This window comes from Poecilia mexicana, unplaced genomic scaffold, assembly GCF_051168715.1.
Source record: "Poecilia mexicana isolate PSO_F unplaced genomic scaffold, ASM5116871v1 scaffold_6, whole genome shotgun sequence".
Taxonomy (NCBI): Eukaryota; Metazoa; Chordata; class Actinopteri; order Cyprinodontiformes; family Poeciliidae; genus Poecilia; species Poecilia mexicana.
Genome location: NW_028263375.1, coordinates 9961336 through 9986120, shown reverse-complemented (window position 1 = coordinate 9986120; position 24785 = coordinate 9961336). Strand labels below are relative to the sequence as shown.

General features: G+C 37.3%; 1 protein-coding gene across 1 annotated transcript; it reads right to left on the bottom strand.

Annotated features, from left to right (window-relative positions):
• Positions 1-357: 357 nt before the first annotated feature.
• LOC106919337 (unconventional myosin-Va-like) lies at positions 358-22862 on the bottom strand. Its single transcript, XM_014989605.2, has 40 exons — positions 22539-22862; positions 22090-22200; positions 21360-21531; positions 19640-19784; positions 19371-19527; positions 19148-19291; positions 18309-18390; positions 18105-18212; positions 17631-17737; positions 17244-17509; positions 16565-16646; positions 16351-16491; positions 16099-16224; positions 15165-15248; positions 14756-14881; positions 14542-14639; positions 14372-14458; positions 14182-14290; positions 13890-14101; positions 13648-13804; positions 12519-12758; positions 11131-11379; positions 10711-10804; positions 10485-10627; positions 9271-9384; positions 8243-8377; positions 8099-8155; positions 7781-8008; positions 7610-7686; positions 6759-6833; positions 5785-5983; positions 5533-5626; positions 5047-5190; positions 4802-4956; positions 3826-3915; positions 3608-3758; positions 3089-3368; positions 1089-1263; positions 925-1005; positions 358-597 (listed from the first exon to the last, which is right to left on the bottom strand). Exons 1-40 carry the CDS (start codon positions 22563-22565, stop codon positions 445-447), a joined length of 5475 nt encoding a protein of 1824 aa, XP_014845091.2. The 5' UTR covers positions 22566-22862; the 3' UTR covers positions 358-444.
• Between the last annotated feature and the right edge of the window lie 1923 nt (positions 22863-24785).

Below are 24785 nucleotides of genomic sequence, written 5' to 3'. Positions count from 1 at the left end.
GTTACAGAAAAGTAAATGCATCAAGTTTCCCGAACTTAATTCAATTAAATGAATAGAATTAACTCAATTTTTTATGTTTTTTGTATGCTGTATTCTTATTCCACTCTGGAAAAAGGTTTAAAATTTGTTCACCCTTCACATCCATGATGACTGTAAGTTAGCTAAAGGCCAGCGCTGTATTTTTACTAATGCCAACAGGTGAAATGTCACATTTCTTTGCTAAAATTCTTAATTTTCTTTTTAAAGTTTCTCCTTTAAGAAACATTTTTGCATATTTCCTATTCAGTCGGTTTGTATTCTTGGGGGGAAAAAAGACAATATTCACACATCGATAACATCTTTTTTTAAGATACAAACTTTGATGGAAAACAGTCTTTGGTTTATTTTATTTACTTGTAAACAGGATTAGAAAAACAAGGTGCGATCAGAGGTCAGAGGTCAGCTCTAGACACGGATAAGGAAGCCCAGGTTGAGGCTTGCGGGGATCTGGATGGTCTCCAGAGCCACGGAGGAAGGCGTGAACGGGAATGTGACAGAGAATATTTTCTTGGCGTCCATCATCAAGTTGGACGACTCAGCTCTGTCTTTCAAAAGGTTCTAAAGGAAGAAAAGAAAAGAGTTAATGAATTATTACATGAAGACTTCATAATAAAAGACTAAAGATTAAAACAGTGGTGCCCAAACTTTTTGTCCCCCTAAAATTGGCAAATTTAAACTACTCACAAACCAAAAAAATTCATAAATATAAAATCTACAGATACTTGAAGCTTTGAAACATAAAAAAAGGCTTCACATTAAAAGAAAAACAAACAATTTACACATTTTTGGGGTCATCAGTTACGAGTTAGGGCTGATTAAAATCATTTCAAAGGTCACAAATGGCCCTCAGGCCACATTTTGGACACCCCCGTATTAAGACCTTACTTTAATGGTGGTGATGAATGTGTTTGAAACTCTTTCTTCAAACTCAATTACTGGAGTGTACAAGGTCAGGATTTTAACAATCTGTTAAAAAAAGATAAGAGTGAATTGAGTTTTATTTATTTGTGTAAAGATTTAAAAAGCTGGGATGTTTTCTGATGCCGAACCTGTGCTGTGGTGAGGGAGGAGCACATGCTACAGATTGCTTTGGCATCAGCTTCAGTGTTTTTCTTGATTTGTAAAAGCTGTGCAGCCTGAATGAGAGGCTCCAGAGTTTCCTTTGCTCCACAGCCGCTCAGCTCCCTCTCTGACAGCCACTCATCCAGCTGCCAAACGTTGTACCTTCACCCAGAGAGGAGGACAAGACACACTTCAGATTAAAAGTGAAAAGCACTACAAGGAGTTCATGTAAAAGGAGTTTTCCTAAACAAAAGCAACACGAGGAGGAAAATGATTCAGAATTGCAGGTTTTCTACAAATTCAAAACAAAAAGGTATAAAATTTATCCTCCTCACTCTGATACTTCTAACTGAAAGTGGATATTAGATTTAAAATTTAGGTTTCCAGAGCGGCTCCACTCACTCGCTCTTTGGTTACCTAGCAACTCACTCACGCTTTGGTTACCTAGCAACAAGCTGGTGAGTAACTAGCAGCAGTTTAAGGTTTCACCAAGGTGTCTCATAACTGACTAAAAAAACAATTAATGATGTTAAATTATTGGACGTTATTATTGGAAATTTTATTTGTACTATTTTCTCCATGAGAATATCAATACATATCAATAAATAAAAAAATAAAAAAAAGTAAATGTGTGTAGTTTAAAATCACGCTTTGTTTTTTAAAGTACCGTATTTTCCGCACTATAAGACGCACCTAAAAACCTTCAATTTCCTCAAAAGCCGACAGTGCGCCTTATAATCCGGTGCGCCTTATATATGGACCAATATTGAGCCACAACAGGTCCAGCAACGGACCTTACCACAGGGGCCGCGTTTCATTGGCTAATGCCCATTTTAGGTCACAGTGCAGCTACCACGTGCGTGACCGTCTCACTAACACAAGCTACAGTAGTAAACATATGCTAATGTACATTGTGGACCATCAAAACCATGAATGCCGACTTACCCAGCCTTGCAAGAACAATAGGCATCAGTGATCTTGTCCACAGCTATATTTATGCTGAGGGTGTGAGGATCTGCTGTTTTCCTCATCTATCGGTAGCTTTTAGCTGTGACGCGCACAATGTTGGAGGCATCCAGTGGCTCAAACACCTTGATGTCGTCCAAAAAAGATGACATGAACTTGTTGGTTCCCCTGTCCATTGTCGTGGCTGATATGTTGTGAAAATCCGGCAGAAATGCTACGCTAATTAACTCAGATTGAAATGAAAGACGTCATGTTTACACAGACATGCAGTAGGCTGCTACGGTAAGCAGCCGCCAACTTCTTTTTCCCCGTAGAAGAAGTAGTGCGCGGTGCATGCTGGGATAGTTGTCAGAACACTGGTTTGTTAATAAAGTTTGATAATACATTTAAAGGGGGGGAGGGGCAGGGGAAGAGAGACAGAGACTGCAGCGGCAGCGTGTCGGTTGGTCTGTGTTACCCAGAAAGCAGTTGGGCATAATATCGCAACACCAACACCGTGAGTGAAACAACGACTGGGCCAGCCTACTATATAAAGTACTCGGGGACCATTTCTTTATTAATGTGGATGTGTAATAATAGAGTATGAAGCGTCTATTCTATGCGCCTTATAATGCGGTGCGCCTAATGTATGAAAAAAGTCCTAAAATAGGCCATTCATTGAAGGTGCGCCTTATAATCCGGTGCGCCTTATAGTGCGGAAAATACGGTAATGCCGTCTTGAAAAAATACTGTGCACTCGCAGCCATAAAGGGACTTTATAAAGTATTAAATAGTTTTCTTTTTAAATCATAGACATTATTAAAATATTGCAGTCTAGTCTATATTGCCCACCATGCTTTGCTGGCTTTAGCATCTCAGGAAGTTAAAGTCTATCCAACTGGTCAATATATATCACTAGCAGCAGAATTTGACAGAGCTCTAATTTTTATGGGTATTGTTAATCCAAATAATGCATAAATCTCTCTTCTGTTGCCTCCTTCCCAGTTAGTTTTAGAAAATAAGAAAGTGTTGCTGTGATTACCTGATCTGTAGGCCTTTTCCCCACGAGCACATGTCTTTCCTCAGCAGCAGGTTGTTAAGTGTCACGGCGCTGATGATGTAAAACTGCTGTTTGACCACCTGCTTGATGATGTCAGAGTCCATCCCGTGTTGACTCATGGTGGTGTGGAAGAAGCTGAGACGCTGCAGGAGGACCTCCACTGTCAAAGCTTCATCAGGGCAGCTGGGGCTCCTCTTCCTCAGGCCTGTTGGTTTGGAGCCTAAAACTCCCTGCTCTGCCTCATGCTCCAGCATGCATGGTACTACAAAACACAGCAGTATGATTTTAAGACATAATGCCTTGAAAGAGTATTCACTTTGACATTCAAAAATGGCCCTTAAAAAATGGTCAAGTTGAGACCAATGGACCAGACTGAAACTTTTGATAGAAAGAAATAAAAGATACAAGAAAAAACAAACAAATTATTGGGCTAATTTTAATTTATGATGTGATTAATTGATTTATTGCAACAAGCTTAAGTTTGGGCTCAGGTCTTCTTACTTATCAGGGGTAGCAGGATGTTCTCCATGCTTTTGATGATCTGACGGTAGATTTGAATGGCCAGGTCACCAAAAAGCTGATGGTACTCTGTCAGCTCAAAGTTAGCCAGGCATTGCTCGTTCTGCTTAGCAGTGTTGTGCACCATAAACACCTGCAGGGAAGATTAATTACATGATTATGCAGCTTTATTTAAGACGCAGGTATATCTTGATGCTCACCTCATCTCCACTGTACTGCTTCAGACAGTGCATTAACCGGCACGTGTTGGCCAGCCAGAACGACACCACCTCAAAATCATTTCCTTTTCTCTGCACGGACAAAATCAAGTCAAGCTTTTTTAGAAAACACATTTCAGCAACAAGGCAATTAAAAATGCTTTACATCATAAAAACGTCGTACATCACCAATTATTAAATAAGAAAAAAAAAAACAGCTTGTCAAATTAAATCATCAAAATTATCAAGCAAATACACATCAAGTTACTACTACACTGCAAAAGTACAAAATCTTACCAAGTACTTTTGTTCTACTTTGAGTGTAAATATCTTCAGACACTAGAAATAAGATAAAACTATCCTATAAGTAACTTTTCACCAAGGTATAGGAGCTGGTTTTAAGTCAATAAATCTTCAATATTGATTAAAAAATAAAAAATAAAAAAAAGTTCCACTAGCATATTTTTTTCACTTGTGGAGAAAATGTCTTGTTCCAAGTGAAATATTGATACAATTTTAACAATATTAAGGAATTATTGACTTAAAACAAGCTTTCTGTCTTGTGAAAACTTACTTGTAAGTTATTTTTGCCTTATTTCAACTGTAATAAGATATTAAACAAAAACACTTGGTGAGATTTTGTGTTTTTGCAGGGAAACCAAATTCAACTCTAAACAGGGGAAAGGAGAAGCCTTGATTTAAAGGAACTCTGTGTTTCGGCTGTTTTGCAGTTTTCTGGAAGTTTGTTCCAGATTGGAGGAGCATTGGGCCTGGTTCTACTGGGAGCCTGTGGTGATGTGCTTTACCTTCCTGGTTTTAGCATTGCAGTAATCAATGCGTCTAAAGATAAACACATAGATCAGTTTCTCAAAATTTTGTTGGAAATCAGTCCAAATTAATCTAAAAATAAACCCTGGCATTTGTTTTTCAACTAAAAACTGTTAAACTGTGTCGCGTTTATCAAGGTTAAACGCGGCACCTTGATGACGCCTTTGATGCTGCTGATTGTAGAATTGAGGAGAGTGCTGAGTCTCCTGTCGTCGTTCACGCTGTCTGCATATCGAAGGCACATGAAGATGATGAAGGCAGGAAGCCCTGGAGTGAAGCTGACTGCGACACCGCGAGGCTTCAGATCTGTGAAAATCACCACAGTCACTGAAAACCAGAAACATCCTGACCTACTGTTATCACATGAAACAGACGGGTTGTTGGAACAACGCGCACCTACGACCAGGTTCTTGAGCAAATGACCCGTGTCGTCCTCCTTGAACTCCAACATGCCCTGGAACTCCTTCTCCTTGCGTGCGATGTGCACCGGTCGGACCGGCATGCTCGTCTCAGAAGAGCTAATCGTCTGACGAGCGTTCGCTAAAAATAATAGGAGAACCAATCAGATCACTGCCAGGTTGTAATTTTTTAACCGTCATGTCAACAAATCAAACTCTGACTTTAATCTGAGAAAAAAAGTCAAATTCCTTTTTTATTATTCATTACTGATGCTAAAAATAATGCTACTAATAATAAAAACTAAAATTAATAATAATAGCAATGATAACAGCAATAATAATAATAAGTTATAATACAGATATAATACACTACACAGGATAAGTGACATAATTAATTTGATACATTTTGCTTGACTTTTTATCCAGATTGTGAATTTTTGTAAAATATGGGTTCATATTTTCAAATGTAGTATGACTGGATTACCTTCTAAATCTTCCACTTTTTTCATATACAGCTTAAGTTGTTTTTTCAATTTGCGTATTGTTTTATCTTGTTTCTGTTGTTGCTCCATTCGTTCCTGAAATTAAAGAAAAAATAAATTAATGATGAAATCTGAATTTTTATCGACGTCTTACTTCCATTGAGAAGAAACAGCAATGACGGACACATCAGAACTTGGTTTGAGGTAATTAGAAAGGAAGAAAGAGCGATCACAAATCCAGAAAACAAACCCACCAGATTCTCAGTGGTGAGCCGCGTTATCTCGTGCTTCAGGCTTGCATCTATTCGGGCATCTTCGGGTAAAAGGAGGCTCGTAGCCAGCAGCTTTTGTTGATGCTCCTTTTCAGACCTCAGTTTGTTCATCTCCTCAGTCAGCTTCCTGTACTTCTCACTGTGAAGACACTCCTGCTCCTGCATCTGGGTCTCCAGAAGCCTGCAGGATGTTTGGATCATGATCAGATCCAGGGTAGAAAACAAAGAGCACACTCACTCAGTTTGTTCTAGTGTTTTATCATGCAAATAAACAACAAAGAACATACACACACAGCGCTGCGACATTCTATGTCCACAAAGATAAAACCAAAATTAAAATGTGCAAAAAACCAACCATTAAACTCAGATATGAATAAAATATGTACGAAATCCTAGAATTTTCTTGTTAAGATGGTTATAAACTAGCAATGGGCAATAAATCAATAAGATATATCACAATAGACATTTAATCAATATCAACAGATAATGTGTTTAATAGAATATCCAATAATTTCACAGAACTGCACAGCATTCTGGGAGATGTAGGCAGAGGAAAGGCCTACATCTCCTAAGCCAGCTAAGCAAGATTGGTGGAATCAACTGACTCACTCATTCTTTGGTTACCTAGCAATTCAGTCACTCTTTGGTTACCTAGCAACTCAGTCACTCTTTGGTTACCTAGCAACAACCTGTTGAGTAACTTGCACAGCAGTAGTTTAAAGTTTTGCCTCGGTGTCTCAAAGCTGATCAAAAACTAAAAACAACAGTGTAGCTTGAAAACTGGATAAAACACAAAAGGTCACAGCACCAGTTTTACGGTATTTCAGATATTTAAGACAAAAAAAAAAACAATCAATAACTATATCAACTGATAGGAAACGCTTATATCGTGTTATGTTTTTCAGCCATGTTGTTAGTATAAAGCCTAATAGATGTACAGTATATTGCATCATTACCTATTTGTCTCTTTCAAGCCTTCATAAGCAAGCCACAGCTCCCCATCTTCATTCAGGGTATGAATATTAGTGGATCTGAAGGAGAAGCATCAGAAAGTGACCGCAGGCATTAACATCTCCAATTAGAAAGAGTTGAGTTCCCATATAAGAAACCAGAAAAGACAAAGGTAGTCTTAACAGCTGATTTACTGGGAAGAGAGATAAATGGGAAGAATCCTCAATTATTTTACTGTTGCAGACAAAAAAATAACATCATTTTACAAGCAGTTATTTACACTAAACATCTTATGAATAAAATACATTAAGGAAAACAAAACATCAAGATCACATATTGTCAGCTTTGTTTTTCTTTGCTTTGTTTTCTCAGTTTGATCATACTTAAAATCTGTTAGCAGCTGAAGCAGAAACACACCAAAAGTTACTGAATTGTTTTACATTTTCATGGGTGTGGGGGGTGCTCCTCTTTATTCACATGTTTCTAAATAAAATTCTTTCTAAATAAAATTCCTAACCTCAGATGAAGTTCAGTCAGTTTCTGCCTCTTGTCATGTTTTAATTTAAAGCTAGAAATCCTAAGAATGATTTCTAGCTTTAAATTCATCAATACAACTCAATTAAAAACATACATCTTGAAAGTCTCAATAATTTGGGCTGTATTATTTTTACGTAAGAATAACATTTATATGGTATACAAATTATTCTGCTCAGTTATGCTTCACACATCTTAGAAGACAGAACTTGCACAGTTCGTGGATTTCCTTCAGGTGCATTTTTGCTTTATTGATTATAAATTATTTGAGAAAAATTTTTTGGCAGGATGCAGCATAAAAACAGAGCCAAGTGGTTCTTACCTGTCAGAATCTTGTAAATCTTGTAATGAGTGGATTTCACCGAGATCCAGTTTCACACTTTCTCCAAGTACAGAGTCCTGGAATTAAATTATTATTTAGACAATAAGTTCCTTTATTAATTACATTTTAATATGATTATGAAGAACACATGCAGTCCATGTAACTTCTCACCCTGTGTTTAAGAGCTTCCTGACGAACCATATGTGAACGGAGGAGCAGCACCTCCTCTTTCCGCAGCTCCAGCTCCTCGTTGGAAGAACTGAGTTGTTCCAGCAGAATGTTGTAAGGCAGAGAGCCAGCAGCAGGGGGCGCCAAATCGCTATTCTCGCTGGTCAGAGACTTCCGCAGCTCATTCAGATTCTGCTTCAGTTTCTTGTTCTCCGACTCCAGCTCTTGCCGCTACATTAGAAAACAGGCTGAAGATCAAAAATCTAGAACCATTTTTTGGTTTTATGCATATTTCAAATTCAGTAATAAGGAAAGTCGCACCTTCAATTTTTCTACGTCCAGTTCTGTCCTGCCAAAAGTTGTCTGTATCTCCACTTCCTTGTTTGTTTTACAGAAAAATATCATGTAAGATTCAAACACCAAACAGCTGAACTTTAGATAAATGTTTATAGAGGCAATTCATACTTTTGCCTTTTCTTGTTGGGCCTCCTCTTTTTTACCCAGCTTTTTCCATAAAGATCGATTTTCTCCCTCCAGCTCCTTCACCCTTTTCTGAAGCTTTAGAAGAATGGGCAGGTCCACTTTAGTCTCGACCTCATCCTGCCAAAATACAGGCAAACATTAATTAGATTAGACAGATCATATTAATTTAACTAAGGCACTGGACTGCTAGAGGATTAGAAACACAGATAAGTAAAGACAGAACTGCAGTAAACTACAAAAAAATTTCTATTTCCCATATTTTTTGTGAAGCACAAGGAAATGTTTTCTACTCCATCATGCATAGTTCACATCAAGCAGTTGTGATATTTATAGAACTTGAACAGAAGCTGTGTAATCCTATTTTACAGTCATGTAAAAAAAAAAAATGTTCATTTCTAGGGTTTTATGTGCTCTTTGGCAGATTATCTGCTCTGGAGCATTTAGCTGCATATTAAGACCAAAAACATGGACCAATATTAGTAATACACTGCAAAAAAACTTCTTACCTAGTGCATTATTCTAATTTATAGTTAAGTAAGTAATGTAACTAAGTAACCAAAGAAGTAAAGTAAGTAAGTAAGTAGGTAAAGTAGGTAAGCTAGCCAAGTAAAGTAAGTAAGTAAGTAAGTAAAGTAGGTAAGCTAGCCAAGTAAAGTAAGTAGGTAAAGTAGGTAAGCTAGCCAAGTAAGTAACTAAGCAAGTTAGTTAGTTGGTCCTTTTTCCCACCAGGCAAATAAAGGACAAAACATTAAGAATTAATTTCATATTTACAATGCTATCTTGAAAGTGCACAATTCTTAAAATGGGATAGTACAACAATGTTTGCATACAGAAAGGAGAAAAGAAAACTTTAACTTTTTTTTCCACAATATTTCTTATAAATTACCACTCAATTAAGCTAACCAGGATTTTAAACATTTCTTTATAAACAAATCATCTAAATCTTATCCATGAAATCTGTCTGAAGTCACACTTGTACATCTGCAGATGATGAGCGTTTTAAAGATTACCTCTGCTTGAATGGCGCTGTCTTCGTCTTCAGTGGAGCTCAGGATTTGAGAAAACTCAGATGAGATACTGCTGTAGTTGGAGTCTGTCCTCTGGTGACTGGACTGGTTTGAAATCTTATTAGGGACAAAAAGGAACATTTAAGATAAACAAGATTAATATTAAAATACAGCGATGTCTACATAGTTCTGGAATCCATTTATATTTCTCAGAAAATAAGCTTCATAAAAACCCAATTAAGAGTCATGCTTGAAAAATTACTAAATAACTCATCTAAATAAAGAACTTTCATAGTTTGACAAGTGAAAACAAAACTATAATATAACTTAGTCAAGTTACTTGCTAGAGGAAGCAACAAACAGCTGGGTGAATCTTGGATTGAATACATCAGTTTTAAACTTTCTCTATTAAAACAGTTTTTTTATTATCATTTGGAACTGCTACCCAATTTATATGACCAAATAAAATTTGATATACAGTACAGTTCAAAAGTACTCATACCACTTTTTCACATCTTGCCATGTAACAACCACAAACCTCAGTGTATGTTACAGAGAACGCAAAGTAATAGACAATCGTGACATGAAAATTTACATTTTGGCTTACATGCAAAAGACTATTCTGGAAAACTAACTCTGAACATCACCATGGTGAAGCATGGTGGTGGCACCATAATGCTGTGGGAATATCTTCTTCACCAGGGACTGGAAAGCAGAGATAAATGGAGCTAAATATAAATCACGGAAGAAAACCAACCTGTTATAGGCTGCAAAAGACATCAGCCTGGGTTAGGTTCACACCTAAATGATATCAGAATCTGGATTGAAATCTCCGTAGGACATTTAAAAATTGTAAAGTTTGGATGTAATATTGTTTGGAATAACAATTTTAATAACATTTTCAAATAAAAAAAAGAGAGGATCTGGAGTGAGACAGGCCCAGTTTCACCAATCTGACAGAGCTTCAGCAGTTTGAAAGACTGGGAAACCCTTTCAGTGTTTACATGTGCAAATTTGGTAAAAACAGAGATTTCCACATTACAATTCTGCACATCTTTGCATTTAAATCCAATTAGAAAACACTGAACATTTGTGGTTGCAATGTGAAAAGGTTTAAGGAATCTAAATAAATGTTTAAAGCACTATACTGTATATGAGCTCTTCAAAACTGTCCAATCAGCTTCTGTTGCCATACAAAGAAGGAAAATCTTCCTTACTACGGTGATGTTCATCTCCTCCTTGAGGTCCTTGTGCCGTTCCTCCAGCTGCAGATGCTCGCTGAGGAGACTTTGGTAGCGAGAGCGCTCGTCTGTCAAGTCCTTCTCCAGTTGTTTGGTGTTCTCCAAGTTGGTTTTAATTTCTGAGTAGAAGAAGTTCATTTTTACTTAATTTCCAACACTTACACATTGATGTAGGTGTTTAGATATCCAGCAGATCCGTTACCTGCTAAATGCTGAGCTTGCACAGAGAATTCCTCGTTTAGTTCTTCCAAGTTACTATTTAACAAACTGTTCTTCATATTCAGCTCATGGATTCTCTGGAACAGGACATGTTTTTAGTAATCACTCAGTTTGGATTTTAAGGAAATTATCATATTATAATCTCCAATCTTTGTAGGCACATTTATTTTCGCATCAAGACATCCAGAAATATGAATTATCATGAAGAGATTGATGTTTGATAAACATAAAATGAAGCCTCAAATTTACAAGAATCTAAAACTTAGCCTTGAAGGTTGTGGAAATTGGTCTAAATGTATCTATCTGAATGGAGAAAGTAATTTCTCCATATTCCAGATCATTAGCAGATAAGATGCTAAAGAAATCCTGCTCAAATCACCTGATGTCAAAAGTTAAGGCCTACCTGTTGCGTTTGCTCTTTGTAGATCTTTGTCTGCTCCTCCTGGTGATCCTTCTCTCTGCGGATGTTCTCCAGCTCCTCCTGAAGGAAGGAGAGCTGCTCCAGCAGCGAGGGAACCGTCTCTGCTTTGGCTCTGGCCTCCTGCTCTGAAGAGCGCAGGTTTTCTATCTCTCTGCACTGTTTCTCCCTCTCAGTAGTGTGGGTCTTCTCCAGAACACTGAGCCTCTCTGTCAGCTCTCTGTTTTCTTTGAGCTGCAGGGGGGAGATATAGACACATGATTTGCATGTGATATGACAACACCAATGACCCAGAGTTTCATTAGAAGCATTCTTTCAGGTGATTACAGAGTAAATTGCAGAGAAAAACATATTTGTGTCTAATGATGCACCACAAAAGACCCACTGCTCTTCCAGAGTTGTCATTTCTTGCACTCTGTATTTTTTAAGTATGAATATTTGTTCTGTAGTTAAGTATTAAAGTATTAACCCTTAAGCAGGTCAGGATAAATCCATGGGCTATACAAAACATGATTATTACATTTTTTGCACAAAATCAGGATGAAGTCTTTTGGGGCGTCTTGTCACTTTAAATCCAAATAACCTGCTGCTGGTCACGCCCACAACTCAACGTTTAGACTCACACTTAAAAATGGATACAAACAGATGAGCAATTAAAAAGCTGTACATCTTTGAAAAGCAGAATTGGAGCCTCCTGCACAACCAACAAGAATGCAGCAAGTCGTTTCTGAATGGTCAGTTAACAACTGTTTTTTCTTGCAGGCAGCACAGCAGTAAAACCAGCTGACCAAACGTGCTGGAGCACCACTTGGGTTGCTAGGTGACAGGCTGGATGTCACCATGGTTGTTAGGTAACGCTACATGACTTAATCAAGAGGTTTTTGGAACAGCTCATTTCCAGACATCAAAAAACATTAAATTATTGCCATAATTGGGCCGTTTTTAGAAGCAGCTGAGAACCAAATGAGAGCTTAAAACTGTGCAAAAAGTGAATTTAGCTTAATAAATTCCTTTAAATAGAGAATCTGGGAAAACCACAGGTTTTAATGTGGAAGGAAGGGAGGTGTTCAGGCTGATGTGCAGACAGATTAATAGTTGGAAACTTACTTTTTCCCCTCCTGACACCAGTGAATCAAACAGGAGTCTAAATTTCCTTGGTACATCCGGTTTCCATAAAAAAATGTATTTTTTGGCATTTAGTATAAATTTAATTAATGGTTTTCTATTTAAGCATCAATGCATAATCTTTTAATTCCAGCTGGATTAAAATGTATTTGTTGAGTTAAGACAAAGTGGACAGAAAAATTAACAAAATCAGCAAGTTGGGCAAACAGGAAATTGCTGTTGACCTCTCCTCTACATACAAAACTCACTTGCTCATTTATCTTGTGCTGCAGCTGCATGATCTTGTTCTCCATCCCAATGTTGAGGTTCTTGAAGTGCTCCACTGTGCGTGCCTCCACTTTCAGCTTCTTCAGCTCCTTCTTGGCTCTCATGCGGCGCACGCAGCTCTGCAGCAGGACGACGGCCTCCATGGCGCGTCGGAAACGCTGCCTGGCCAACCAGCCTCTCACCATCCTCTGGATCACCACGGCCTTCTGCTCATACAGCAACTGGGGAAAGACAGACAAGCACAGAATGTCAAGTTAAAAAACATATTCTCAAAAACATATCACTGCAAGTGCTTGTCTGGTCACACATGCAGCTCTGGAGACCACTGCATAACGATCAGATTCTCTGGTTTTACTTTTTATAGGTGTAAGTTTGAGTAAAATGAATGTTGTTCTTTTATTCTATGAACTACTGACAACATGTCTCCGAAATTTCAAGCAAAACTTTTGTATTTATTTGCAGAAAATGAGAAATGGTCAAAATAACTAAAAGCATGCAGAGCTTTCAGATCTCAAATAATGCAAATAAAACAAGTTCATGTTCATTTAGAAACAACAGCACAGATGTTTTAACTCAGGAAGAGATCAGAAATCAACATTTGGTGGGAAAAGCAGGAGGTTTTTTCATTGGGGTTCAGTGCAGTGGGCTCCTCATCTTTTCCAGAGCTGAAGTTGATTTATTGCAAACTATGAGCCGTTAAAGTAAAATAGCAGACAATTAAATTTGTATCACACATTAAAAAAAAATCTAAAAAGATATAAAATTATTTTCTAAACTGATTCATTTTATAGTACTTTATATATCATTACTTTCTGCATTTTAATATAACAAATGAATCAAATTTTTCAGGCAAGCGGTCTGTAAATCAATGTAGATTCAAAATGTAATAGGAGTTTTTCTACTTTTTGGGGTCAATTTCTTTTAATCAGCAACAAACAGAGGATATGGGTCACTATGAAAGAGTCACAATAAAATGATGTAACATTTTAAATTACAAAGAATAAGGTAATTTTGGCTCACAGTGCAAAAGGTTTGCACACCACTGAGTTAAACAGTCAAAATAATGAAGTTCTTCCTGATATTGATAACCAGAATTAGTCTTGACTTTACCTTGAAGTAATGCTTCCTAGCCAAACAGCCCCTCCAAACACGCTGAACAGTGACAGCTGCAGAGCGCTGCTGCAGGAAATGTCTCCTTTCAGACCACATTCGCAAGTTGCGCTGAACAACAATAGCTGCTTTGGTCTGCCGCAGAAACTTGACATAACTAAAAGGAGAAACAAAAAACACATTAAAAATACACTTCAGACATGCATTTGCACCTCTCGCCCTGCTGTAAATGATCCGCCCACCTGCGTGCTTGCTGAGCCCGTACATGCTTCTGAATCACGATGGCAGACTGTCTCATCCTCAGGTACTTTTTGCGGGCGAGCCAGCAGCGGATCGTCTTCTGGATGGCCACACAAGCTGAACGCAGTCTGTCCGAACGCAGCTTCTCCAGGTAAGCCACCTGCCCGGCCCTGAAGAAGATCTTGTTTTTGCCAAACTGGTACTTCTGTTGGTCCTAAGGACAAAACACCAAGCACTCATAAATGCTTGTAATTACACATAATCAATCGATTCTATTCTTAAATTCAAACACACCTTGATAAGTTTTTCCAGGAGGTTTCTGCAGGTTTGTTTTCTATCAGGCAGAACATCCTTTTGCTTCATCAGGACTCGATAACGACCAAAAAATTCCTGATAGGTCCATCTGAGGCGTTATAAATTACATGAGAAAACATATTCCAACCATATTTATTATAAAAACAAACTTGTGTTAACAGATTTGTACCTAGATGGGAATCCGGCTGCAGAGATGCGGATCGTTTCCAGGACGCCACACGCTCGAAGCTGCTGCACGGCTCTCATTGGGTCCAGACTTTAAATGTAAGAAAAACATAACTGAATGCATAAGCGTTTTAATTGTGCTTTGCGATAACTAAAGGAAGCAGAGATCCTCACGTGAATGGAGCTTTGCGGTCATTTGGTTTGATGCAGCGCACATAATGAGGCGATGTTGCGTTTAGTGTGTCCATAAGCAAGTGTAGAGACTGTCGAAACTAAAAAATAAACGACGATGATAAATCCTTCTTGTGTGTTATCTGTTTGTGATATTTCCAAAAACAGAATAAAAGTTTAATTTTGATCACACACTGTTCGTGTTTAAAGGTTTTACCTGCAGTCCCACAGTTTTCTTATGTTCCTTTTGAGACTTCCCAGGTCTTCCAGTATTACTGGAAGTCTTGCTAGTTTGCGCTTTTAGTTTTTCTTCATCCTCAAACAGTTTCAGCAGCAAATCAAACTAGAAAACAGAAGTTTATTATTTAACAAAAGGCAGCAAACACTAAAAGGACTCACCAAACAGCAGATGGCAGTGTTTCTGGTTAAAAACAATCAGAGGTGGGAGTATTTCCTCCAATAGTTAAGTATAAACAATTCCCGGGTGTGTGCCCACAAACTTGCAACACATAAATTACTCAATGCACATTTTTTTTCAGCTGGCAAAGCATTAAAATCCAATAAAACTGGCTCTAACGTCCACAAAGAATAACATCTGCTAATAAATGGCAGAGAGAAAGTTTCACCTTGCTCTTCTTCAGCACATTAATCTGTTCCTCGTTGACAGTGTCCTTATTTTTCTCCAGGAATCCGACACACTGGTACTCCACCTAGGCACAAAGGAACAGATCACAGAAACTAGATTCTGGCCCTACACCCTCCCTTACTGCAACCAAAAACTAACACTGCACAGTCATTTCTTTGTTTTGTTTTCATTGTCTGCACTGATGGAATATTTTATACTTATTGAGAGAATCTGTGCGGTTAAGTCATTTTCATCTTGTTTGCATAACCTTTGTTTGTTTTTAGCAGGACAAATTGAGCATTGATGAAAAAGACCCTTTTGGCTAATTCTGGCACATTTATAGAAATGTCAATTAACGTGCAAATAAATTTAATTAAACCCTGAATGGAAGACGAGTGAAGGTAGAAAGGGAGATCGAGTCAGAAAATGTTTTAGAGGCTGCAAAAGTCTGAACTCTGATCAGGAATGGATGACATGGGCGGATATTTTGTTTTATTTATCTTAATGACAAAAAAAGCCAGTGAGCTAATCAATGAAACGCTGAGACAGGATCTCACAGACACACTGATTAAAAAGCAAATCAACAAAGAACAACTTATTGAACAGGTTACCAGTTGAATTAAGTGATGCAGTATTTTTTGAAAAAGCAGCACACAACAAATGAAAATTTTTAAAATATTTTTTAATTGATGCTGCAACCAAAAAGGAAACAATCCCACTACAACTAACTCTCCAGCGTGTGCAAAACCTTTCAAGTGTCTAGAAAAGCGTTAAATTTTCCACTGGGGTATTCATTCAATTACCAAAATGTTCACCTATGAGTAACGACTTTTCCCCCAATTGGAAAACGATGACAAACCCAAACATCTGCAAGTCCAAACCTAACATCAAAAGGCGACTGGAGCTGCACTGCGTACCACAGAGTTACGTGTTACCTTGTCAGCAAAGTGGTGAATGATGAAAGCCTCGTTTGATAACCTGGGTTTATCGAAATAAGCATCCTGCTTCAGGTGGGTGTTGTACAGTTTCTGAGCCCATGTGTCATCAGAACCTTTGGGCATCTGTGGAAAGAGGAAGCGCTGACACATCATGGCATTAGTCATAACCTCCACATTAAGTGTGTTGGAGCCCAGAGCGGTGGACACACTTCCAATGGCAGCTTAAAAAAAACAATAGTGCCATTTTACTCTGCACTCCTCGTCCAGGAGGTCCAGGATGCCAAGCTTGGCCTCGATGAGATTAATGCACGGCTTGTTGTCGCAGAAGTCGATCAACGTCCAGGGAATCTCCTCCTTCATGTACTCCTCCTGTTCCAGCTTGAAGACATGCTGGAAAGAGAGAAAAATGAGGGATAAATTCTCCATTTGGACACAAACAAGTCCAGGTTTAGCAGATTCTCACCAGGTTGAACTGCTGCTGAAGCTTTTCATTGGCATAGTTGATGCAAAACTGCTCAAAGCTGTTGACGTCAAATGTCTCAAACCTGAAGAAAAATACATATAGGTCCTCAACTAAAGATTACTTTAGTTTTCAATTATTCTGATGATTAATCGGATGAAAAAAATTGCCGTAATCTGAAGATTTTTCTTCTGATGTATTAAGAGACGTAAATAATTCAATTCAATTCCTATTTTAAATCCGAAAATAAAAATTGTATTGCCTAATATCAAATAGCATAGCCTTCCTTTAGTGTATCATTTATAGCAAAGGATGCATCAAAACAGTGAAATGATAATATGCTGATTATGTTTGGATAGCATAAGATGTTTAACAAGAGATTTTCTTAACAGAATTTCAACTGGGTGAAGCTAAAATGCCGCTTGAGGAGTTTAGAGCATATTTACAGGCAAATGTTTATTTTGTATGTATTTATTGTATAGTTTTGTTTAAATACTTCACAGTTTATGTTGCTGTTTCAATAAATGGCATTTTATTTCAGTCCGTATACTCCAGAAAACTAAATTATTATTTCAGTATTCATCACAACTAATCTGATGAAATCATTCCAACCCTAAATATGTTTAACTTTGTAAATTGTTGAGCAATAATAGAAAAACTGTGAAGAAGCTGATAAACTTGCCCGTAAATGTCGAGCACACCGATAAATGAGTGTTGTTTCATTGTAGATGCCAGCGCATTGTTAATACTGTTCACGATCCAGCCGAAGAGTCTGGCATAAATGTGTTTGGCCAGTGCGTCCCTCCCATGCACCGCATTCTCTTTGGAAACAGACTTCACAAAGGTTTCCGTGATCGTCTGGAGTTTCCTGTGGCACAACCAGTGGGCCATTTCTTCACAAGGAACTCCCATGAGCTCACAGAAGACCATCAGGTGGGCATTATCTGGCTGGGAAGACAGGACGTAAATACCTCTGTATTCTCAACACATGTCTTAAATGGAAAAGGAAATGCTACAAATGAACTACATAAAAACAGAGTTATTGGATCAGAGAGAAATCAGGGTTTACCAGGATGCTGCATCTGTCAGATGACTGATCTTTTACATCCACGTTGCTGAGATGGAGAATAGCTGAAAGAATCTGGTAAATTTCCACTTGATCACTTTCACCAATTCCTACAATGTGAGCAAAAAAACAACTGTGTCAAGTAATCTAAATCGAAGTCATGCATCTATGAAAAACTCAGCGCCCACTGCACTGAACCGCGTTGAAAACCTCCTGGTTATCCCAGCAAGTATTGATTTCTGAGTTAAAACATTAGTTTTGCTGTTTCTAAATGAATATTAACTTGTTTTCTTTGCATTATTTGAAATCTGAAAGCTCTGCATCGTTTTTGTTATTTTGACCATTTCTCATTTTCTGCAAATAAACACTAAATTTGTGCTTGTAATTTCAAAGACATGCTGTCAGAAGTTCATAGAATAAAAGAACAACGTTCATTTTACTAATATATCTCTCCCTTATATATATATATAAGCCGACCTAATAGTGAGAATGCCCTCCTGGTGTTGCACATCTCTTTGGCGTCATCGACTCCATCGATGACGGGACTCTGACCCTGGTTAGTGCTGCAGAAGTCATCTGCACAGCCTTTAAAACAACAAGTGAGATCATTTTATTTTTATTATTACAGACCATATTATATTCCAAAATATGCTAAAACAATTATGTTTCATTGCGTCAGACCTAATTTGAAGGCCTTAAACTCTGACAGGTGTGAAGAGGCACATAGCTGGTAAAATATATGGTAGTTTCTTTCTCCATGAGCCTGCAAGAAATACAAAAAGATGGAGAGTGAGACACTTTCACGGAAATTTTCCCTCATTTTGTCATATTATTACCATAAACTTCAGTGTTTTCTGTTAGGAGTTAATCTGATAAACCCAACGGTGAAGCTGAATTGGAAAATCATGCATTGTGGTTTACATTTGTCACAATCAAAATTAAAAATGATCCATAATATTCCTTCAACTTGCTCAATTGTGAGCAACTTGGTGTTGATCTGTTACATAAAATCACATAAAGTTACAGTGAAGTTCTAATTTTAAAAATGTAAGGTTGAAACGATTAGTCAGATTAATCGTGATTAATCAGTTATTGAAATTATCAACTAAATTAGTAATCGATTAATTAACTGGAGTATAATTAATACTCCAATTGCTGAAAGAACAACATACTCAAAGCAGTAATTAAGTCAAAACTCTACATAAAATACATACATATTTCATTTAATATTAAAAAGTGATACAGCCTGCTCTAAATGAATGCTATACATCTGAATATTAGGCAATAAAATTTTTATTTTCTTATTTAAAAAAATGAATTGAATTATTTGTTTATTTGCATCTTTTATTTCTAATATTGCAAAAAGACAGAAATGTGCAGAATGTGGCCGTCTTTCTTATCTGATTAATCAATTAATCATCAGAATAAATCGATAACAACATAATCGTTAGTTGCAGCCTTATTCTAAGTTAATGCTCAAGTAGCATGAATACAAATTGTCCATATGCATGAAGATTTACCTGAAACACTACTCTGGACTTTTCCAGTAAGTAGGTTCTCATGTTGGCCCCGACTATGCAGAGATCCTTGTTAAAACCGATCTCAATGTACTTCCCAAAGCGGCTGCTGTTGTCATTTCTTGTTGTCTTGGCATTCCCAAAGGCCTACAAAACAATAAATACTGTCTGTTAAACATAATCTTAAGGGTGTGTTGTAGATTTTCCTCCAGCAGTAAAATTTTACCTCCATGATTGGATTAGAAGCGAGAACTCTCTCCTCGATGCTGGTCTCCTCCGACGAGCTGCTGACTGTGGCAAAGTAACGCATGGCGTATTTAGCAGAAACCGTTTTGCCTGCACCAGACTCACCGCTGACTATTATGGACTGATTTCTTTGATCTCTGCATACAAAAAAGGAGCATTCATAAGCAAAAAAACCTTCAAGAGAGCCAGAGTTAAAGACAAAAAAGATCTCTATGGTGGCTCTAAAATGTAAAACAAAAATACCAAAACCTGGACATTTGTTTGTATGCTTCCTCAGCTACTGCAAAGATATGAGGGTCCATGTCTCCCATGTTTTGCCCACTGTAGGCGTTGATGATGTCAGCTTCATAGATGGGCAGACTCTCATAGGGATTGATGGCAACCAGGACGATTCCTAAAGTGGACCAGAAGAACTAAAAGTTCATTCTTAGATGACACATGGTTCTTTTTCTTACTTTTACAAATGAAAATCTGAAAATGTAGGCCTGTGACAATAACAAATTATACTGGAGGATAATTTGTCCGAGAGTCATCGCGATAAATGATAATATTGTTGCTTTGTGATCATTTTTAAGTAATATAATGGTCATGGTTAATAATAAAAGAGCACGTTCTCAAAGATCAATAACCTCTAAATTTTAATGAAAGTTTAACACTGGAACTGGAAGACATTTTAAATATGCAAAACAAATAAACGGAACATCAGAAACAACAAATAAAATGAATAATTGAGGCTCTGTAAAAAAGTATTGTCCTTCAAAAAAGGGCTAGTTGAGACCAAAACACCAGACTGAAAATATTGGTCATCCAGTTTTTGATAGAAAGAGAAAAGTGAAAAATAATAAATCCTGCAATTAGAAATTATTATGCTTATTTTAATTTATTATGTGATTAATTGACATATTGCTGATTGTGACAGTAATCATATGGATTTAGGCCCTCAATAATTTATTCCTTGGGGAAAAGCATTTGACACAGATGAGTTGACAAAAACTTTGACTTACATGAAAACTACAAAATAACATCAGCAAAATGTCTGTTTCGAGTTGGCTAGAGTGACCACAACTAGGTCTGTCACAATAATCAACTCATTTCATGATAAATTAAATGAGCTCAATAATTTTCATTCTGATGATTAGCAATTTTTGAAGAAAAACTTTGTTTACAGAGATTTCATAATCCGTTTTATTTACAGTTTCAGTTGTTTGTGGGGGGGGAGTGGGGGTTGTCGTTGTTGGTGGTGTTTTATTTTTTGGATATTTAAAATGTTTTCCAATTCCAATGTGGAGTACAAAATTTAAGTTTATCAGTCTTTCAGCTCCCAAAAGGCGTTAATTTTCCATTATTAGTTGAAAATGGTCTCAAAACGACAATATTATCGTTTATTGCGATAATTACCGAGACGATTTATTGTCCAGCTAAATTTATCATGACAGGTGTAATCACAACCTTAACTGAGAGCAACAAATTCATATTTTTCTTCCAGTGTGGAGTACAAAATTAAAGTTTATCAGTCTTTCAGAGGAAAAAAAAGGCGTTAATTTTCCAGCATTAGTTGAAAATGGTCTCAAAATGACAATATTACCATTTATCGCAATAATTTCTGGGACGATTTATTTTCCAGCAAAATTTTTTATCATGACAGGCTAAACCACAACCTTAACTGAGAGCAACAAATTTATATTTTGTTTAGCTCTAAGCAAGATTTCAGTCATATCACATGCTGGTGTTTCAGTCAAGACAATGACTTACTTTGCTTTTTGGATTAAAAAAGCAGAAAATACTGAATAACACAAATTCTGCAATCTTATTACCAGTGACATATCCATGTTGTGTTCCTTTAAAAGCAAGCATGCATCACAATAATCAGCTTAAGGTACTCTGGATTATGTCAGCGTATGCAGTGAGTAAGACTCCAAAGTCTACGCTGTCAGTGATAGTGCAAGTCAAAGGAGATGAAGCTCATTACCACAGTAGGTGTAAATCAGCTTGGAGTCGATAAAGCGCACTTTAAGGTTGTGTAGCACTGCTGGCTCATGGAGGTAACTGAGAGTTGTGAGGTCATTTTCTCCCACCAGGATGTTGGGGTTTCTGAGAGGGGGCAGGTTTTTGGTATTGGGGTCAACATTGTGCTCCACAACCTGAACAAACAAAACAAGAAAAAAGCTGTTAGAGTATGTATAATGTCAGCTAATAATGGCATTGAGAATGGGCAAAAATGCAAGCTATTAACTGTCAATCATGCTTCAAATGGGAGCCAACAGCAAAGCCTCTGTGCTCGGCCTGTTCATGTTCACTCAAGATAATATTTGACCTTATTTCCATACCTGATGTGCATGCCCAAACTCGACATCATACCTTCAGGTAGCAGCAACGCAGGAGAAAAACTTAGTTTGAGTCAGTTCACTTATTCTGAAACCATGCACACACGGTTTAACTTGTAAATAGCACCACAAGGTGTTTGTTTTGCCTGACGATAAGAAATACTCCCAACAGCCAAGCTGTCATGAATAATCCATCATAGCATGTAATTTCACTAGGCTCTGCTTCCAGCGTTTGTGCAAAAGAAATATGCGCTTGGCGTTTCGAGAACATCCTAAACCAATTTTCATCTCAGCCTTTCTGGGTGTGTCACTGTGTGGTTATTGGATCTTTTTATTTGTGTGTTTGTTTGGGGAGGGGGGCTGGGCCTGTCTTACCGTGCCATCCTCCAGTTGTAGAGACAGAGTCAGGTCACCAGGAGTGTAGTCTTTGAGAAGTTCAGCAGATTTCCACACTTCTGCTGCATCTGGGAGCCAAACATGGGCATTCTGGATTTTTTATTTTTTTTTTAAAGAGAGAGAGAGAGAGAGAAAAGGAAACGGGTCAGAGAAGTCCAACCTCTGCTCTTACAGTAACACAGCTGGCTGGAAAAACTTCATCAGCGGCAGCAGTCATAGGTAACTGGCAGCGGACATGCGCATAACGTGGATGGATAAGAGGCAGTTTATGTGGCAGAGTAGCAAAAAAGTGCTATATAATTATCCTGACTCACTAAAAAGTGATTCAACAGGCACAAAAAAGTTGCTAATTACAATTTTATTATAACAAGCTAACAAAAGTAGGTAGAGAAAAACCGTTGAGTGACTCGTTATCAGGCGCTGCCTACCTTGGAGTAAAGTTCAAAAGCTGCCATGTCTTTAAGCTTGTTTAGAGAGACTTCGGAGACATTTTCCGCCCGCTCGGAAGGGGATAAAACATCTTTGCTAACTCCTACGGACAGAAACGCCGACGTCCCCAAGTCTATCCTCCTCCAGCTCTCACTCCACTCTGCCGACTAGAGGATTCACCTCCTCCGACAGCTGTCACTCAGCTGCGCATGCCCCAACACAGGTTCACAACGTGTGTCAACCGCGCCCTCTAGCGGTAAAAATACTAAAGCTGTTCTTTAGTATGGAATGCCAGAACTCCCAAAATCACTGGAATAATTTGAACCCAACTTGTCATGTTTGTAATTATTTTTATCTCACTCATGCTAACTACAAAAAAGTTAGCATGATCACTAGAATAAGATTTTACACCTGAAAATAGCCTAGAAGCCAGGACTGGTTGATATTTACTTTGTTACATTTGTTTGAGTAAATTTTAGGGAAAATACACTTTTAGCATTAGTTTTACAACAACTTATTTTTTTACTTGAGTAATAGTATTAAGAAGTATCACCTTTTACTTGAGTTTTTTTTTTTTTTTTAACATTATATTCAACCTGATGAGGTCTTTCTGCCATTACTTATTTCCATCTCTGTCAACAAGATAAATATTGAGTGGAGGTACTCTGTATTAAAAGGGTTTTTTCTGCCTCATTTGTTACTTTGTAATCATGTTATTTTTGTATTTTTTTACCTTAGTTTTTAAAATACTGTACCATAATTTATATATTGAATTATATCTTTCTGATGACATAACTTACTCAGTGTTTATGTAGCCATCTGACAAAATACTTCCTCACTCCTGAGAATTTTTTTGGATGGCTTCATCTTACTTTCACCTGAGAACAAATATATTACAGCAGTGCTATTCTTAGTTGAGTACAAGTTTTGGGTTCATGATACGTTTGGTGTTTACCTTGAATCAAAGATACAAGCATCGAAATCCCTCTCGTTTTGCCTGATGTAGGCACAGATTATGTCAGCTTCAACACCGAGACATAGAGAACATAGAGAAGGATGGCAAACAGCACTCTTCCTAGAGTCAACAAGATGAACTATGAAATAATAGTTATCTACTTTCCACGTACAACCAGTTGAATAAGTGAAACGTGGGTAAAGACATTCATACATTTGTAGCCATCAGGAACTGATTTACAGCTTTCTGTGAATAGAGTAGTTTTGTAGTTGTAGTTCTGTAGTTTTGAGATGTGATGACTTCAAAGCATTAAATTACAAGGTACCATTTCTTTTAAGTCGTATTTGATATACCATTTTTATAACAACTGAAATTAACGTAGTTACGTCATTGTGCTATAAAATGGCACTATGTGCCTGGAAAACACATAATACTGCCCCTTTAAGTTTTTTTTAGGACCAATATTAATATGTTCTTTAAGTATGCAAAATTCAAGCAGCTTTCAGAAAAGAAAGCCATATTGTGTTTTTTAAATCCAAAAGTATGGCATGCATTTGTGTTCATTCCCCATTTGAGACTTTTGAGACCCACCTTTCTTTAGAGTTGTGTTTTTACCAACATTTCACATCTAAATGGTGCAAATTTTTCAAAAATAGCTCAAGTTCAGTCGTACTGGTTGGCCACACAGCATGGTGCAGCAACCAAAGGCATGCTTGCTAGTTGGCAATGGTGGTTTTGAGCTAACTATCAACTTGCATGACTGGCAAATAGTTACATTTTGCTCTCAGTTGACTAGTACTCCTTCCATATGTTTGCCACGTCTCCAAACAGAAATTAATGTATCTTAACCTAAACACACTCAATCTTCTATAAATGCCAAAGTTGGTGAAAGTACAACCAACAAAAGCTATGAACTGGTGCTTTTCAATGCATTTGTAAGATATGCATGTTTTTTTCCCTTCAGTTTTCTTGCAATATCTGCATTAAATTTCTACAGAGAATGACACAAACTATCAAATATGACTGTAGATATTTGTTGGAAGTCTTTTACTCATTTTGCATAGTCTTCCATCATAGAAAAAAATATTTTTGCTACATTTTTTATTTTAAAATAAAGATAAATGTTGGTTCTTATAATTTGTTTTTACAAATTTCTGGTGTCTAAAATTGTCTTAAGTGTGATATTTGTAGCTCTAGTTTTATATGGCTGGCCTGAGAGAGAAACTGACTCAAATACAGTTGTGCATGTATAATATGAAGTAGAACTGCTTTCATACATGAAAGAGAATTT